This window comes from Cariama cristata, unplaced genomic scaffold, assembly GCF_000690535.1.
Source record: "Cariama cristata isolate BGI_N322 unplaced genomic scaffold, ASM69053v1 scaffold41029, whole genome shotgun sequence".
Lineage (NCBI taxonomy): Eukaryota > Metazoa > Chordata > Aves > Cariamiformes > Cariamidae > Cariama > Cariama cristata.
The window spans coordinates 33068-50711 of record NW_009636088.1 but is presented as its reverse complement, the minus strand read 5'-3'; the positions used below and the strand labels follow the sequence as shown (position 1 = coordinate 50711).

At 37.9% G+C, this 17644-nt stretch overlaps 1 protein-coding gene across 1 annotated transcript in view; it reads left to right on the top strand.

Moving 5' to 3' along the window:
* The window catches only part of CDKL5 (cyclin-dependent kinase-like 5), a gene marked incomplete at its 5' end in the record, with an annotated part of 52597 nt that overhangs the window by 2565 nt on the left and 32388 nt on the right, over positions 1-17644 (top strand). Inside the window, 5 exons of the mRNA XM_009707767.1 lie at positions 1316-1452; positions 4436-4556; positions 5751-5810; positions 11701-11791; positions 16572-16761. Coding sequence (XP_009706069.1) covers positions 1316-1452; positions 4436-4556; positions 5751-5810; positions 11701-11791; positions 16572-16761 — 599 coding nt within the window. The remainder of the gene's footprint in view (positions 1-1315; positions 1453-4435; positions 4557-5750; positions 5811-11700; positions 11792-16571; positions 16762-17644) is intronic.

Here is a 17644-nt window from a genome sequence, read left to right as displayed (position 1 = left end):
TCTGTAAAGAGTGTGTGTAGTTATAGAAGAAATTATGTAATCAGGCTGATGCAAGCCAGCACCGAGCATTCAATTTTAAAATGAAATGATTTAGATTGCTCTAAATTACATATTTTTAATCAAAACATTTGTGATGATAGTATTTTGTTTTCCTCTTCCCTCCTGCTACGCTTCAATTTTATTTTTTTTTCTCTCTTCTGATGATGATTATATGCATTTGCATGACCTGTGTTATTCTCTCTCCCCTGCAAACCTTTTTTTGCCTTTTCCTTGCTTGGAAAAACAATTTCTCTTCCTTGTTTATTCTTCCTCTGTCTCTAACTGTCTTTGTGGTCGTACGTGACCTGCAAATGTGATTTAGCCTTGAATTTGTGCAATCATATCCCATGTAATATCCTTCTGTTGTGGATAACAGTTCTAAGAGATTAAGAACTCTGCTTCTACATGTGCATGGGCAAATGTACTGAATTAATAGAGTTCATTTTACTAAAAAAAATAAACCTCAATATAATCTGGTTTACTTGATATTTCATTGGTAGTATCCTTTAGAATGCAGTCAGTTCAGGGCCCCTTGATGATGAGCAGTGTATGAAGCTTTAATAAAACATTCCTCCTTTCTTGAACAACTTTCAGACAACTAAATTGCCAAAGCAACAGTTAAATTTCTTGACTCCTCAGAATCAGGTTCAAGGCTTCCTTGAATCAGTACTTGCCCTGCTGCCTTCTGTGCCTGCTACGCTGGTCTGCACTACTGAATTTCCATTGAAAGCCTTGTGGGGAAACTTACAGGACTTACAAATCTGTACTTTCATCTTAAAATTTGGGAGAATAACATTATTTTAGAATCAAATAGATTTCTTTGACATTGCTCAAACATGAGCTTTGTGTTCCAGTGTTTCTACTGAGAACATATTAACCTTGCCAGTGCTTCATGTGTGTCATGTATTTGTAGGGTGGAGGATGTGTCTGTACACATACACACATATTTTTTGAAGCATATTAGTGCTTTTCATCATGAAAAAGATAGAAATGCAAATGATTTGTTCCTTGTGACGTTTTCTGCCACTGAAAACCTAGCTGGTAGTGATGGGAGGTCTGTGAGGGTTGCATAATGATAGCACAGTCACTAGTTGCCTCCCTTCTGGTGCAGAAGCATTCCAGGCAGCACAATGGAAAATAAACCCTTTTCTCTGTAATATCTAGAAACAGAAAATGTAATCAGGCATTCAAAATAAAGATTTATAGCACTTGTTACTTGGGGGTTTGTTTTGTTTTTTAATAAGTTTTACTCTCTCACTTTTACTTTGCACTCTAGAAAATGAAGAAGTCAAAGAAACCACTTTACGAGAGCTTAAAATGCTTCGCACTTTGAAACAGGAGAACATAGTGGAGCTGAAGGAAGCCTTCAGAAGAAGAGGAAAATTATACTTAGTTTTTGAATATGTGGAAAAAGTGAGTTGAGTTTGTACTATGCGTGCCACAGTTAAATCATCAACTTTCTGGAAAAGTCTTTAAAATTACTTTTACTTTAAAAAATTAAGCTATAAAGGGGAACAGCAGAAACTTTAATACAGTCTGAATTGTTGGAATTAGGCATTTATTGAGAGAAAGCAACACTGATAACTTTATTATTGTTTTTACCTCATGTGTTGGTATTTAGAGAAAAAAAAAGTTCTTCCATATATGAACACAAACATATTCAAGTTATATAGACTGGAATACATATTATTTAAAGAAAAATTCCATCCGAACTCTATAGACCAGTGTAATTGTAAAGCTAATTAACTGTCCTGTGTTATGTTGTATAATGAATCTTGATGTAGTCTTTCAAAACTAGATCATAGACTTTTGACCTTGGAATCTGTTTCAACTTTCTCCGTCCTTCCCTGTTAAAAATGGGATTCGTTTGTATATTTCTGTAACAAGGCCACTATCAATACTCGCTTAGAGGGATTTGGCAAAGATCACTGTCATTATCTCCAATCCTGACCTCATTTGAAATGATTCCAGAATTTCCTTAGATTGGCCTACTACTGCCAAACATCCTGGTCTGTTTCCAGGGAGAAACAACCTAGAACAGGTTGGTCTTGTTATTTGTACAACCTTCCTGAGGAAGGTAGACCTTCCCTCTGAGTTCTAACCATTTAGCATTTTTTCATGGAAATAATTAGATGGTATTCAGATACACACAATGAAAATAAATGCAAACTTAAATATATGTATCTCTGTAACTTTGATGAGATATTATTCCCTTGATTGATATTTTCATTTAATAGTCTGCCAGTGTAATGTTGCAGTCTAGCTGAGTGCTAGTCCTCTTCAGGCAATTCTCTCTTGTGTAAAGATTCCTCACCCTAAATACTGTGTCTCCTTTACCTCAGTTTGCAATTTGTTATGCCGTACAACTGCATAATGCGAGGTGACCTATATTAGCCCACAGTTTGGCAGAAATCAATTTTGGTTTTCACCAGCGGATCAACAACTTCTAATGTGGTGGATCTTACTTGAATCTAACAACCAAAGCTTGACTTGTTCCACCCATGTTCCTTGAAATTGTTCCAGACACGTGGAATGTCTTTGATCACACACCAACTTAGAACATGCATTTAATTTTCTACAATAGTTGACTTGGCTACCTCTCAGTAGTAGTGGGTTGGAAGAGCAGCATAAGTAAAAGGCATATAATTGATCTGATAAGGAATATACTTCAAAAATTGTTAGTACTGGTAAAAACACAAGGCTGCAATATCTAACATTATTTGCATCAGAACAAAAGAATATAATGATAAAGGTAGGCATCATGTATAGTCTGTGTCTAATGTAATTTTTATATTAATGGTCATCTTTGTTTTCAGTTAAACTTCGCAATCTGTGAATGTCTCTTATTTTCAGATATGTCAAATAGTTTCCACAATAGTTTCTTTGAAGAGCAGGATGATTTTAGTATTTTTGGATTAGGGAAGAGTAGAAGGATGTGGTATGGTAGGCTAATTTTTGTTTTAACTGGTTATGAGCACCTTGTGTCCTTTAGGGAATCTTAGCTCTGCAATACTCAAATCCAGATTACTTAAATTCACATTTAATCTAATCTCCTTTATTCATCATCCCCTTAGTTAGTGTCTTCGTATAGGATTATGTCTTGCTATGTTGATGTTACTATTTTTGTTCAAATTTGTAACGCTTAACTTCTTGACTTACTTAACCAGATCCACAGGCTTCTGTGTGGACAAGAGTCTTAAGTAAAATCAATATGGTTCCTTAACAGAAAATTCCTTTTCTCAGAGCTGAAGTGTATTTCTAAGGAAACTTACACTCAAGCACATAAGTTCCAGTATTTATTCACAGATTGCAAAACTTAGAAATGTTTTCAAATATTATCAAAGTCTCCATTTGTTTTGTCTTATATTTGTATTCATTAAAATATCTTACAAGAGGAACCTCAAAAATTTTATTATGCAGCTAAAGAAAATGTTTGTCAAAGACAAGGTAAATTTATTTTAAATGCAAAATCTACGAATGCTCAAATTCATAATTAAATGAATTGTGTACGGCAATATAGCCAAAATACTTATTCCTATTTCAGTGTTCAGTAAATAAGACTTTTCTCTCTTTGAGTGGGCTGCTACTGCCCACTATTCATTCCAGAATCAGAGAACAAACTCCATTGTACTTCTAATTGTGCAAAATTGGAGACATTTGCTAACATCATTGGAATCTAAGCATCCTTTTTCAAAGAGAAAATTTACTAGTATAAACAATCAGTTAATTTTCTTCCATAGAACTATCCATAAAACTGTTAATATGGCCATAGTTACTGTAGTGCAAATATGTTTAAGATCAATATAGCTGATACATGGCTATAGGATACTCCCTAGGTTACTATTCATGCCCCTACGAGGCATTTTTATATCTGTCACTTCATTTGCAGTAACAGGCTTGTGTTGCTTCAACTATACCTGTTCACATGCAGACATGGTTTGTGATTAATCATGGCCCTGCTACGTCAAAGCAGCAGAACTAGCTTAAGAATAAAGAAAACAGTCTGTTAAAGCACAGTTGGGTATTTACAAAATGCTGTGCTCTGCTAAACTTTTCATGTAGCCACACTAACCTGGTGTTTCTGTTTAAGCAACTTTTTGTAACGAAGTGACTCTTTAGAAGTTTTCAGATAAGTGATTTGATGACAGTCTTCTAAGGACTTGTGGTATATTCGTGATTGTTCTATAAGGATTATTGTCTTCACAAGTGCTTTCTCTAGAATGAAAACAGCTAGTAGTATGCTTACGATTAAAATATTCTCCTTGAATGTTAAACTACTGATTTTGCATAGCCAGACCCAGTGGCCTAAGTATGTTTCTTCAGAATGCTGAAAGCATGTTATCTTCTAGCAGCTACAGTATAACTCTTTTAAATAATGTATCTTTTAAACTTTTAGAATATGCTTGAATTGCTAGAAGAAATGCCAAATGGAGTTCCACCAGAAAAAGTGAAAAGCTATATCTACCAGCTAATTAAAGCAATTCATTGGTGCCATAAGAATGATATTGTTCATAGAGGTAAGTGTGTAGTTCTCCACATGGAAATAAGCCCCGGGTAGGAATTTGCTTTCTAAAGGGAAAGATGTTACAGCTTGAAGTAATTTGCATTTCACATAAATATCAGCAATTGCTTTATATCAACAGAGAAAAAAAAAATATCTGTAAATTTGGCTGGGTCTTAAGTCTGCTGCGTGACTTCAGGTCATTTTAAAACTAAATTCGTCTACTTACAAAGCTTGCTGTCCACTGTCTTTGGGGTATGATACAAAGATTGTATCATATGCACAACGAAGTGGAACTGCAGTACAGATGTTGCCAAGGGAAAAGAAATTTTTTTAAACATTTCATGGTGCTCAGTCATTTCACTTTTGAATCTGATAATAGAATATTGGGAGAAAAATAGCTCAAAACTTGAAGCTTAATCCCCCATGTTTTACTTCTTAAGGCAGTTCCTCCCAACTCCCATGAGTTCAACTCTGTATATTTACTTTCTCCCCTAAGCTTCAAGCACTTAGAGTACATATCTTGACGTGTGACATCATCTAGTTTTATGTATTTTATCCTATTTAATAAAATTCTATTTTGCTTTGTGGCTTTGCAAGAGTAACATTTCTAATTAATGTTTCCAATAAATTAAAATTCTCATACAATACACTTTTTGTATTTAAGACTGATCAAACATAAGCAAGAGTCCGAAAATATTTTGTAAAATATAGTTTGAAAAATGTATCATATATGGATGCCACAATATTCTACATAGGAATTAAAAAAGGAGCTTAAAACTTGACAACACATTTCTTCTAAACCACTTACAAGAGGTGATCAAGAAAATCATCATAACTGAAAATGTTGAGCACAACACACATAACATTTTATTGGTTAACTGGGTAATTAAACGTCAGTTCTTTGTATTATTTTGCAATATGCGATATTCTGCATATTGGTTTGCTGCCCAGGAACATCTGTAAGCACCTTTTATCTTCCCATATTTTGTTGGGAAACACTTTAAAAGACTTCAAAAGGCAGAAAATTAATTCTGCATGTTCACAAACTGAATTGCTGGAAGCTATTTCTGCAGTTGCTCTTCTAATGCTTTATAATTGCATGAATATCTCTAAATACGTTATAATGAAATAATATTTGTTGACAAAGTTCAAAATTAAAAAGAGACATTAACAGCATTTTTTTCTCTCTCTCACTCTGATACTCCAGATATCAAGCCAGAGAATCTCTTAATAAGCCACAATGATGTTCTGAAGTTGTGTGACTTTGGTAAGTTGAATAGATGGATACCTGCTTCTTACCTTTTTAAAGAAAATCTCTTGCAGTGGAGTTTTGCCTTATTCTTATAAGAATTCTACAGTATGTACTGTTTAAAACCCTTTTAGCGGTCAGAATTGATTACTTCTTCAGGTTTGTGGCTAGTACTTTAATTTGAAAGATCTCTGGGCTCAATTTGCATACCCTGTGAAATACCTGTATTAATCCGTCAACAGAAACACTGCATTTATCTCTTCCTATATTTGGCAGGGTTTTTACTAGCAGTGTTATTGGCACCCAACTGAGAACAGCGCAGATGATAAGCTGATTAGGAGGCTAGCAACACTGTAGAATTATCTGGCCTGCATATTAAAAGGAAAGATAATTCTTCCTCGTTTAGTAAAGACACAATAAACTTACATTTTTTATATATTTTTTGAACCCCTGGCTTTCATGGACTGTTATGTTTGTAGTTACAGGTCAACTTTTACTGTTACGTTAGTGTCCGCATATGATTATTGATTGAATGGCTGGAGGTTAGAGTCAGAGTTGTACCTGTGATGTTAACTCTGATGTTTCCTGACCTATCAATACCTGTTTAATGTCAGCTTTAAGGCTTTGAAGAATCAGTGCCCAAGCACAAGGCGAATTTCGCCCATGTGAGTAATCCCCAGGAGACAACAGGGCAGAGTGTACACTGTTCCAACAATCTGTATTTTTATTCTAAATGCTACATAAACACAGAATAAAATATTATTCCCTCTAAAAAACTTACACTTTGGCTTGGTAAATAAAAACCAATTCCATAGTGCCACCCAAGGGCACTTTTCAGTGAGAGTGGTTTGAAAGCTGTCATTTTGAACCTCTGCAATTTTGAATGAAAAGAAGAACTGCTAAAAAAATAGATTGAAGTAGGTTTTTAGGAACACAAAAAAGGCGTTTGTCGTTTGCAGTGCTGCTTATTTCTTTTAATCCTAAAGGCATTTTTGCTTAAGCATTCAGAAACAATAACCGTTCTAGGAAAAGCCTTAGAACATTTGGTCCATACGAGTTCTTTGAATTAAGGACAATTTATTCTACAGTGTAAGGAAGTGCACAGCTCTGACAGAACACCAGGGTCCTGCTGTGTGGTGCCCTCGGTGCCTTTGTCCTTTTGGTATCCACAGGCCTCTGGTTTCCCCCCCTGCCGCCCCCGGGCAGCTCTGTGCCCAGGCTGCGCTGGCACCGTTGCCCAGAGGTAGTGGGGCAGGATTTTTCCCTTACCTTACCCTTATTGTCAGGGCCTTGCCCCTGCAAAGCAAACCCCACTAGGGTTGGCAGGGCCCAGGCAGTCCCAGGGTGAAGGCTGGCATAGCGCACACCTCGCTCCCTCCACGCCTTCGCCCCTCGTGCCAGCTTTGTGTGGTTGGGGGACGCAATCACTGCCTTGCGCAGACCTTAACAACCAGTCAGCGGGCAACGCCTGCCTCAACCCAGTGTGCTCCGATCGGGGCTAATGCCATCACGGGCAGGAACAGCCAGTGGGTACCTGAGTGGGTCCTGATGGAAACTGTTCACCCTCACCTCCTTGCCCAGCCATGGCGAAGAGCCTTCCCCAGCCCTCACCATCCCTCCCTCGATTTTTGGGGGAGAGGGAATGTGCCCCCTGACAGTAATATTCACCAGTAGAGCTGGCATATGCTATCCGCTAACAGATCTTGCTTGTGAACTCGTATCGACATCCTCTGTGCAGCAGTATTGCAGGAAAATAAAAAACGGAACGAATGGTACAATCATGTTCTGGATGTCAGTTTTCTCACTAGATACAGATGCTGTGAATTCTGCTAGCAGTGATGTTCTGTGTGGTCCGCTAGCTTGCTCACGCTGTACGCTCCAGCCCTGTTCTCTTTCTGATGTTGGAAGAGACATGCAGTCACAGTGTACTCGCGGTGCTCGGCACAATCTTGAGGAAGGCGAACTAAGTTATGGGAATTTCTGTTGTTTGAACTGTTCGTGTCAGTTTGTTTGAATTTTGATCAATGTTACAGATTTAGCTGAATTTAAACTTCCAAGCAGCTCTTAAAATTTGGGATCAATTTCCATTTTTTAGCTTTATTGCTAATTGACATTATTGCTAGTAGCTTAAACTATTACTGTAAAATATCTGTCAGAATGGTATTAAGCCACAAGCGTTTCCTGAACATGTACAGATTAGGTTATAAGAATTTGCCTTTTAACATAATTTGATGTGTGCTGTCTGCCTACCTAACTTAATTTATGTTTTGGAACATAGGTACATGTCACATACAGTACCACATTCCTCATGTGATAACAAATGCAAAGAAAAGGTTTATGCATCCATCCCAATGCAGATATTGAAGTAATTGGATGCTTCCAAGTAGCCCACTGGACAAAGCAGTTTGAATAAAAAAGTTCATAAATTTTTAACAAGATAGTTCTTCATAATCCTTGTGCCATGTGTTCTGTACATATCGTGCTAGATAAAAATGAGATTGAATGTGGTGCTTGCCTGGGCACATGTTGTGTGGGTGTCATTTCTGCCAACAGAAGTGGAAAAAGAGAACAGTACAAAATGCCGATTACAGCAGATGCATCTGACTGTTGGAAATAGGTTTTCTGACTAGTATGTTTGCTGTTTCAACACCAGGGCTTCAAAATTACTTGTTTTAGCAATCTCTTAATCTCTGTATGATATGTAAGCATCGAAATTGTGAAACAGGACTGGAAAAGACCTCAAGAAATTCTCTAGTTCTTCCACCTACTCAAAGAAAGGATTAAGCATGTCTATGTCATTCTTGACAGGTGTTTGCTTAGCTTATTCTTAAAAGTCTGAAAAATGGAGGTTCCCCAGTGTTCCTAGGCATCTATTAAAGTACTTACATGTCATTAATGTTAGAATGCTTTACTTTATATCTAACTTAAATTTGCCTTATTTCTCTATAAGAAGCTCATAATCTTCTCCTTTTTTTCTTACAACTTTTCCCTTGACATCTCTCCTACCATGTTCAGAGTTGTTTAAAGTCCTTTCTTGAAATTTCTTACTTTGCTTGTTCTCCCTTCTTGCACCATGATGCATTTGCAAACTCTATTGCTCATAGTTGCTCTCACCCAAATCGTCTTCTTTCTTCATCTTCTGATCTATACCTTCCCACTCTTTAGAGTTTGGTCTAATCTTCTCCCTAGTTACCCTCTCTTATTTTTGTATCAAAAGATTCTTCCCAATACCTCAGCACAATTTGGAAGACAGAACAATAAGCTAACTCCACCACAACAAAAAAAAAGTAATTGTGCCCTGAGAAAGGTATTATGCTTTCTTGGATTACTGATTCTGTCCATCATCTTTCAGCATGGTGTCATAGAGTCAGAGCAGTAGTGAATCCTTAAAAAGGCTTCTTACATCACCCAACAATATATAGATGACACTGAAGCGTACAACGACAGTTTTCCTTTCTGTCTTGCCATGTCAAATCTGTGCTGCACCTAGCCTGTAAAATTGGGGGCTGATTTTTCAGACTACATTAGCTGCTGCTAATTTCTGGACAGGGTAACTCCTGACTGTGGGCAAGTTACAAACGGACTGGGCTGGAGGGAGGAGGATGCATCCTTGACTCGTTGAGTCTTCTGCTGCACACAGGCTCATGGGCTGCCAGGCTTGTCCGTTACATTAGCACATGTGTTTATTTGTATCATGTGACACCTTTTTTTTTTTTCTTTCTTTCTTTCTTTCTTTCTTTCTTTCTTTCTTTCTTTCTTTCTTTCTTTCTTTCTTTCTTTCTTTCTTTCTTTCTTTCTTCCTTTCTTCCTTTCTTCCTTTCTTCCTTTCTTCCTTTCTTCCTTTCTTCCTTTCTTCCTTTCTTCCTTTCTTCCTTTCTTTCTTTTTCTTTTTTTTTCCCCCTCATTCAGTTTGAGGCTTCCCACTGTTTATTTTTGCTGTCTCATTTCTTCAGTGTAGCTCCCAGTTATCTTCCCTCTCTTCTTTAAACATATGAATGAAAGATTTTTCATTAACAAGATTAATCAGATAGGTCATGTAATTTGAAATAGAAATAGGGCTGTCTAAGCAGTTCTAAATATAGTAATGTTTAGAAATTTACTCAATCCCGATGTTACAAGTAATAAAAAATTCCTTTCCAGCGTTTTTCCAGCAGCATCAGTAATGCTCATTAAACTTTATGGCAGCAGATCAGAATTATTATTATTTTGGGACAACTTTGAAATGTCTGTTCCTCAACATACACGACTTTTAGTTACTAACTCTTGAAGGTAGAGGTATCTTGCAAAGAGTAACCTATGTAACCTATGTCAGTAACAAATTTATCATTGTTTTCTCAAATCACTAGTCTAATAATAATGATAATCTACATCAAAACCTTTACTTCAACTTGGAATAAATTAGTGTTCCACAGGGGTGGGTAGAGCTGTGCTCCTTCAAACTAAGCTGCCAAATGAGATACACTTTCAGAATATTTAAAAAAAAAAATAAAATTAAAACAATTATTACAACCTTAAAAGCATAGTTGTGTGGGGAAAGCAATTTTGGCAGCTTCTGCGTAAGAACTCAGATATCAAGAAAAATTACTATTGTATTTAAGTAGCCTTTATTGATTCTGAAAATGAAATTATGCCTTATACCTCTGCAACACTTTGGAATTTTATTCTTTCTTCATCACTCATGCAATAATGGAAAGACTAATAGTGATTTCACCAAAGTGAATTTTGGACCAAGTTTTAATGCCACATCCCAGTAAGAAAACATTTTGAAAATGTTACTTCTGCATTTCAGTTCCAAAAAATTCTCTCAATTTGAGCTCTAGTAAAGAACCTACACATCTAGAGCCTTGCTGCTGAGATCTGTCTGTCTGCAATCTCACCTTAATATTAATTATGTTTTTGAAAACAGTAAAACACTTGATACTTTTCTGAAAACAATGCCAGCATCTGCCTTAGAGTACTTCTACATGAAGAATCCAGTAACATCATTACTGTGGTGCTAGGCCGACTTCTTATAAATGGAGGAGAATGAAAACAAAAATATAAATTTTTCCTACAATCTGGGTTTTCTGGTATATGCACTTTTCTCACAGTCAGTGGTCATAATTGTTATGAATTAGGACAGAAATTAAGTTTTGGTACAACTGCAAATAAGTATACTTTTCTTTTATTATTCTTAACAAAATGATGTGGAGGAGGAAGTTAATTTGGACTTGGTTTCTCATCCTAATTTACGAAGAGCCTTGTTATGAATGTGATGCTAAAGCAAGTGGGAAGCTGACACACGTGGAGTGAGCCAAATGGAGCTATAAAGAGTTTTGCTGATCTTTGTGAGGCTCCTGCCTTTTGTAGTTTTGGGGAGATGACCCTGTTCCTTACCTGGTCAGGGATGGAGTGTCCTTAGATGAGAATAATATGTAGCTTCCTGACTGGTTTAAAAAACGGAATGCAGTGAGACTGTAGTAGTTAGGATCAATGACTGGAAGAGTCTACTCCCCATGCATGTGTTAAGTTTCTAATGAATGAATCTTCTTCTGCAGACAGCACCTCGGTGAAATTTAGTGGCAGTAGTTCAATAGCTTGCATGGCATACTGACAGGTAGCTTTTACCAATCTGTTTTGATTATGGCAAAGCAACAAAAGTAAAAACCAAAAGCAAAACCCCACAGACTTCTGAGGAGAGTACGCAAGCAAAGTAGTCATTAAAGCAGACATGCTGACTTTCACTGTCGCATCAATAAGAGCTTGTATTTCAGTAGACAAGCAATTGTTGGAGACATCATTCTGTACTAGGGGTTGTAAACAATTTGCTTCTATATAAATAGGCATGACCTCTTACTGCCAAAATCAGTGATGATATGCATATTGTATTTAAAACAGGATACAATCTTTCACACTGTTTCTTTGACAGGCTTTGCTCGTAACCTGTCTGAAGGAAGCAATGCTAACTATACAGAATATGTGGCTACCAGATGGTACCGCTCACCTGAACTCTTGCTTGGGTAAGTACAGTTTGTAGAGTTGCCATGAGAAATCTTGACTGATTCTTCACATTTTTTAAAGCACTTTTTATAAGATTTACCCACGGACAGTCATGGTTGATTTAAAGAGAAGATTTCAAGAGGCTTCCAGATTTTCATTAACTTTTGTTTATTTCCAGTAAGTCAGCATGAATCATTGACATGTTGACCTGTCTTGAGCTGAGCAGTGTTTAACTGATTAAAATACGAAACTGAATTATAACAGATGTACTGCAGAGTCTTGACACCACCCCCCCCCCCCCCCCCCCCGCATTCCCTTTGGAAGAGGTGTCCATGGTAGTCCTGTAGCCTGGAATACTCCATCAGCCTTGTGGTGGACATCCCATAGCAATGGCAGTGCAGCTTTCACCACCCTACACTCCTAGTTCTCTTCATCCTTTGGGTCAAAACTATGATTTGGTGCTAGCTTTTACTAGCCAGGAAGAATTTATTGAAGGACGCTGTATGAATAATTTTAATAAAGCAGTGAGAAATTAGCGTTGCATTGCCCATGAAAGCAGTAGTTGCATGAGTAGCCTAAACCGGACAATTTAGGTTTACTCTTTTATTAATCTGTAAAATGAGTATTTTACTACCTCACAAGGTTAAATGGATTTCTAGATACTATATGAACAAAGTCATAGAACCCAAAAGGGCAAAGGAAGAGACAAAAATGACTGGAGATCTCTTCTGAGGAAAGGCTGAGGGAACTGGTTCTGTTCAGCCTGGAGAAGAGAAGACTGAGAGGGGATCTCATCAATGCTTATCAATACCTTAAGGGTGTGTGTCAAGAGGATGGGGCCAGACTCTGTTCAGTGGTGCCCAGCGACAGGTTAAGGGGCAACGGGCACAAACTGAAACTCAGGCAGTTCCACCTGAAGATGAGGAAGAACTTCTGTACTTTGAGGGTGACCGAACCCTGGCACAGGCTGCCCAGAGGGGCTGTGGAGTCTCCTTCTCTGGAGATATTCAAAACCTGCCTGGACGTGACCCTGTGCAACTTGGTGTAGGTGACCCTGCTTTGGCAGGGGGTTGGACTGGGTGATCTCCAGAGGGCCCTGCCAGCCCCGACTGGTCTGCGATTCTATGATTCGCATTACTATCAAGTTTAACAGTGCATTATTCTAAACTACGTGAACAGTCTCATAGAATACAATTCCTGTATGTGTAGCATATATGTTTTTATATACACGTATTCTAGAAATAAGGAATTGGTAGCCACAGGATGAATCAAAAAAGTACTGGTCACTCCTAAGATTCTTTAATAAAAATGTTTCATACTGCTGAGAAACAAGTCCAACAAGGAAGCTTTGATTAACACTGATTAACACTGAACCAGACATTGCTTGAATAGGTAAAGCATTAGGTAATAATTGTTCATTCAACAAAGTAATCCCAATATTCCCAGAGCTGTGCTAATCTTAATCAAATTGGTAGACAGTTGCGTTGTTATGTGCAGAATAGTATATTAAAGTTGCCATTAAAAACCTCAAAGTTTGATTCTTCATATTTTGGAGGAAACAGATGTTATTAAGCTTCCAGCAAATCGCATGTGAGTATGTGTATATATAAGTATAAAAAAAGACTTGGGGGAAAAAAAGCATCAATTGTGGCCTTTTTAGTTACACAGCATTTTACTCTTTGTCAGTAGTAGTAATGAGGATCTGGGAAGAAACACGTGAAAAGCTTGGCAGGACGTAGTATTAATCTGACCTGTGGTTTTCAAAAGTGTTTTGTTACCAAAGGAAATTTAGCAGGAATCATGTCTGTTTGTAATTGACTAATTTGTTTGATTAGCTTGTAGAGAAAGGGAGGGGGTATGTGGATTTAATGCATATGACTTCAGCTTTGCTGGTGTATGTGTTTAATGCCAGGTTTTTCTGGCACAAAGTGATGTCTGTTTCTTGGCAATCCTGTTCTATATCCCAGACACTCATCTTACCCATTCCCCCTTCCCCTGCATTTACCAAATCTTTATAAGCATCTAATATTCAAAAGGCTTCCCAGGATTATTAAATATATACATTTTAACAAATACTTTTTAAATTTTTTAAATGTGTCCCAGAGAGGTTTCTGTTTTGCGATAAAGTTCAAGGCTTAAATTTCAGGAAAGAAATACCTGCTTAATTATTCACAGAACATCCAAAATCTACTCACTTTGGAGAGCCTCAGGTAGCTGTTAGTGGAGTACTCTGTACCCCTTGATGACAAAATATTGCTAAAAGCCAGTAGATTTTAAGGCATATCAAATTATTAGATGAAAACATGTTTAGGAGAATCTAATTTGTGCAGGAATAGCGTATAGTACTTCTCATCTGTGGTCTCCCTGTCATATAGGAGATTTTTCGCTTATCCAGCCACATCACTCTTGCACTATTTGCCTGTTGTGATCTGACAAGGCTGATCCTGACAGTCAGCAGAACGGGAGCTTTGAGCATGCCTTTTCCAACCAAAAAGTTGCAGTTTACTGTACCACTGCCTGAAGAAATGGGTATTTTCTGGTTTGTTTCTGTTTGACTACAGAGTAAATAGTGGAAACTTCTTAAACTGTGATTCAGCTTCCTTTGTTCTTGTGAGCAAGGGAAGGTAATAGTCCCTGCGTCAAAGGAGTTTTAGAGCATTCCTCAGTTGTAACCCTGGCTTGTTCTCCAATGCCCCAGCCTACAGCAACCTTTTCCCCATTTCACATTTTAGTGGAGAACCTGCCTATTAAAGGGGTTGCAAATAAACATGTGCTTGTTCTTCTGTCACAATAAAAAGGTGGGGCCTTTTTTTTTTGGTTGCACTCTCACAAACTGTTTTACTTACAGAGCCTCAGTTTTCCAGTACAGGCACAGAGTATCTTAAGAGCAGATCCTTGGCTTTAGAGTCTGTTCTTGTCTGTGTTGCCTTTTGCAGCATGGGGAAAAACTAGTCCTTCCTTGGCACTCAGACCTGACCTAATGGATGGGTTGGACTAGCAGCATCACAGAAAGGGCAAACATTGAGCATCTCAGCAAATCCACAAGTAGTCACTATGTGAGATTAGTAAGAGAATTATGAACCCACAGAGCCATTGTAGTGGTAGTACTTTAGGAGTTTTGGCATACTGTGCTTTGCCACTGGTGGCCTACTTCAGCTTTCCTAGCTACCGTATACTCCTGCACTAGGCATCACGGTGGGCCTGTGGTTTCAGGCTATTGTCCAGCTAGAAATTCTTTCTCACCTTCACCTAACTAAATCATCACAAGGGTTACAGGGTCCTCTGGCCAAGTGTCCTCCTCATAAAGTGAAGTAACTAATCATGAGTAATCAATGGGTAAAAGTCAGATAGTTTTTTCTTTAGTCTGAGAGTGTTCTCTCTCTAAACTTCTTTAATCATCATCATAAGGAAGGAGTGAAGGGAACAGATTTAGGATAGGATCTGTTAGCTGCAATTCCTGGTGCTCTCTTATTCCAGAAATAGGCAAGCCAGCTGTAACTTAAAAATCTCTTGAAACAGAGGTTGGGTTGTTGGATTACAAGTTTCAAAAAGAAGAGAATCAGTGAAATATGTTTTCAGATCAATCTTTGTTCCAGTCTTTATTTTTTTAATATGCTTTTTCTTTGACGAGAAGAATTCTCCGGTCATTCTGCTCAAAACCTAAGCATCCAAAAGAGGTTCTTGGAATAAGTTGGATGCTTACAAAAATTTTTTACTAATTCAACAAGCAAGAACTCAGGTGTACAGAAAAGGAGTTGCTTTGGTCTATAGTAGGAACAATGAAAATGTAATGCATTGGCTGTTGCACAGTTGAGGTAGGCAACTAAAGCAGCTTGCTGAGAAACAGAACCTTAGAGTTTCTTCAGTGTTTGTGCCTTTAGATTGAATGTTGCAGTAGTCTATCACTCTGTTCTTTTCATACAAGCTTCCATTCTCTACATTCCAATTTTCAGTCCTACATGTCTTACAAAACAACCTCAAGCCTGTAGTCTCTCCTGACTAGAGTATCCATATTGCCTCTTCTTCCATTAAATGCCCTTGTCTGTAGTCTCAAGAAAAGCTGGTATAGCCCTTGCCAGTGTAACACTCACACCACTTAGTTTTGTTGCTGATGAATTTATTGCTGGCCTAGCTTCTTTTGTCATCATCAGTTTAAAATATCAGGTGCCATCGTCCCCACCAAACAGTATTGCTTGCACACACAGAGACCACCCTGTGGCTTTGCTCCAAAACAGGAATTACTTATTTTATGATGCTTTCATTGCTTCCTCACCCATGGTTTTTAAGGCATAGTTTTCAGGGGCGTTCTGTTTTCTCTCTAATTAAAACTTCACTGTATAAATGCTGAAACAAAGATTTCTTATCATTTCTGTTCTCCCGGTGGCTAGAGCCAGTGTGCCTATCCACCTGTTAAGCACAATGGAAAAATAAATGTAATGCAGAGAAAGAGCACAGTCATTAACCCCTGGAGAGAAGGGAAGTTAGTGCTAGTTTAACTGGGAATGGTAACTGCTTCACAGTCAAATCATCTTTTTGACTTGTATGTAAGATTTTTCACAAAGGTAACCAGATCTGTGGGGGACCTTGAGAATTCCTCTCCTGCCTTTTCAAGCAGTGATACATCCATCAGTCCAGGGCAGAAACAGAGGACTTGGTACTTGAGGTAGTTTCTTTAATATCAAAATTGGTTTTTCTGTGTTGTAAGGAAGTGGGCTATGGGAAATAACGGCAAATAAATTGAAAGAGCTCAGGAAGAAGACAGTGTCAGTGGATGAAAACCATTGTACGTTCGCTTTATAGAGCCCCTTATGGAAAGGCTGTGGATATGTGGTCTGTGGGCTGTATCCTGGGAGAGCTGAGTGATGGGCAGCCCTTGTTTCCTGGCGAGAGCGAGATCGACCAGCTCTTCACCATTCAGAAGGTGCTAGGCCCGCTGCCAGCCGAGCAGATGAAGCTCTTCTATAGCAACCCACGCTTCCATGGCTTGCGGGTAAGAGAAAGCTTTGTTCTTTTTTTTTTTTTTTTTAATTTACTCGCACAGTATTTACAGTGTTGTCATTGTTGTGTGAAGGTTCTTTTCATTTACACTGTGTGTTATCTATTGCATGTGTTTCTGTGTAAGTATAGGATATTTAGATCATAAGGCATTCATGATTCAAAGTAAAATTCTGATTACAGCAGTATTGAGTTTTATAAGTAATGTTTGTTTTACTTTAAAAGTTGATTAAAGATTTTCTTTGATTTCTTTTACTTTTTTGGGGGATGAAAATTAGTATTTGTACCCAGCTTAGCATTGCCCTGCCAGCTTTGCACTGTGACGTTTAGTGGCATAGCTCTGTCAGTTCGGGGTGTGCGAACTTCATGCCAGCTGTCTTCAGGCTACTTTGTTGGAAAAATCTGAGCCATAGATGCTGCTGTTATGGCAGAAGAGCTTTTTGCCTTTTGACTTACATTCCTGGGGAGCTGGTGTAAGCCACGTGAGTACAAAAGCTCTTCTTACTGATGGCATTGTTCCCCTTTCAGGGGTTTGCCAGTCCCATGTAATGACAGAGACTCACTAGTGTGGAAAAGCTGCTCAAGTTGGGATGTGCAATATGGCAAAATCCCAGAAGCAATCTATAAGTAATAGCTCTGTAATCTTTAACAATACCTGGTCAGGGATTGTACTCATGATTCCCTGTAATTCAGTTTTACTTGTCATTTTTTTAATTAATGCATGTTGCTTAGAAAGGTGAATGTATGATCTCGATGAATGGCCTGAAATCATTAGTGTAAAATACTGTGAAGAGACATACAAAGGTTTTAGGAGACCTGATCTGTGCTAGAGACTGGAGATTTGAGTTTTATTCTATAAAAGAGAAAACTTAGAGAAT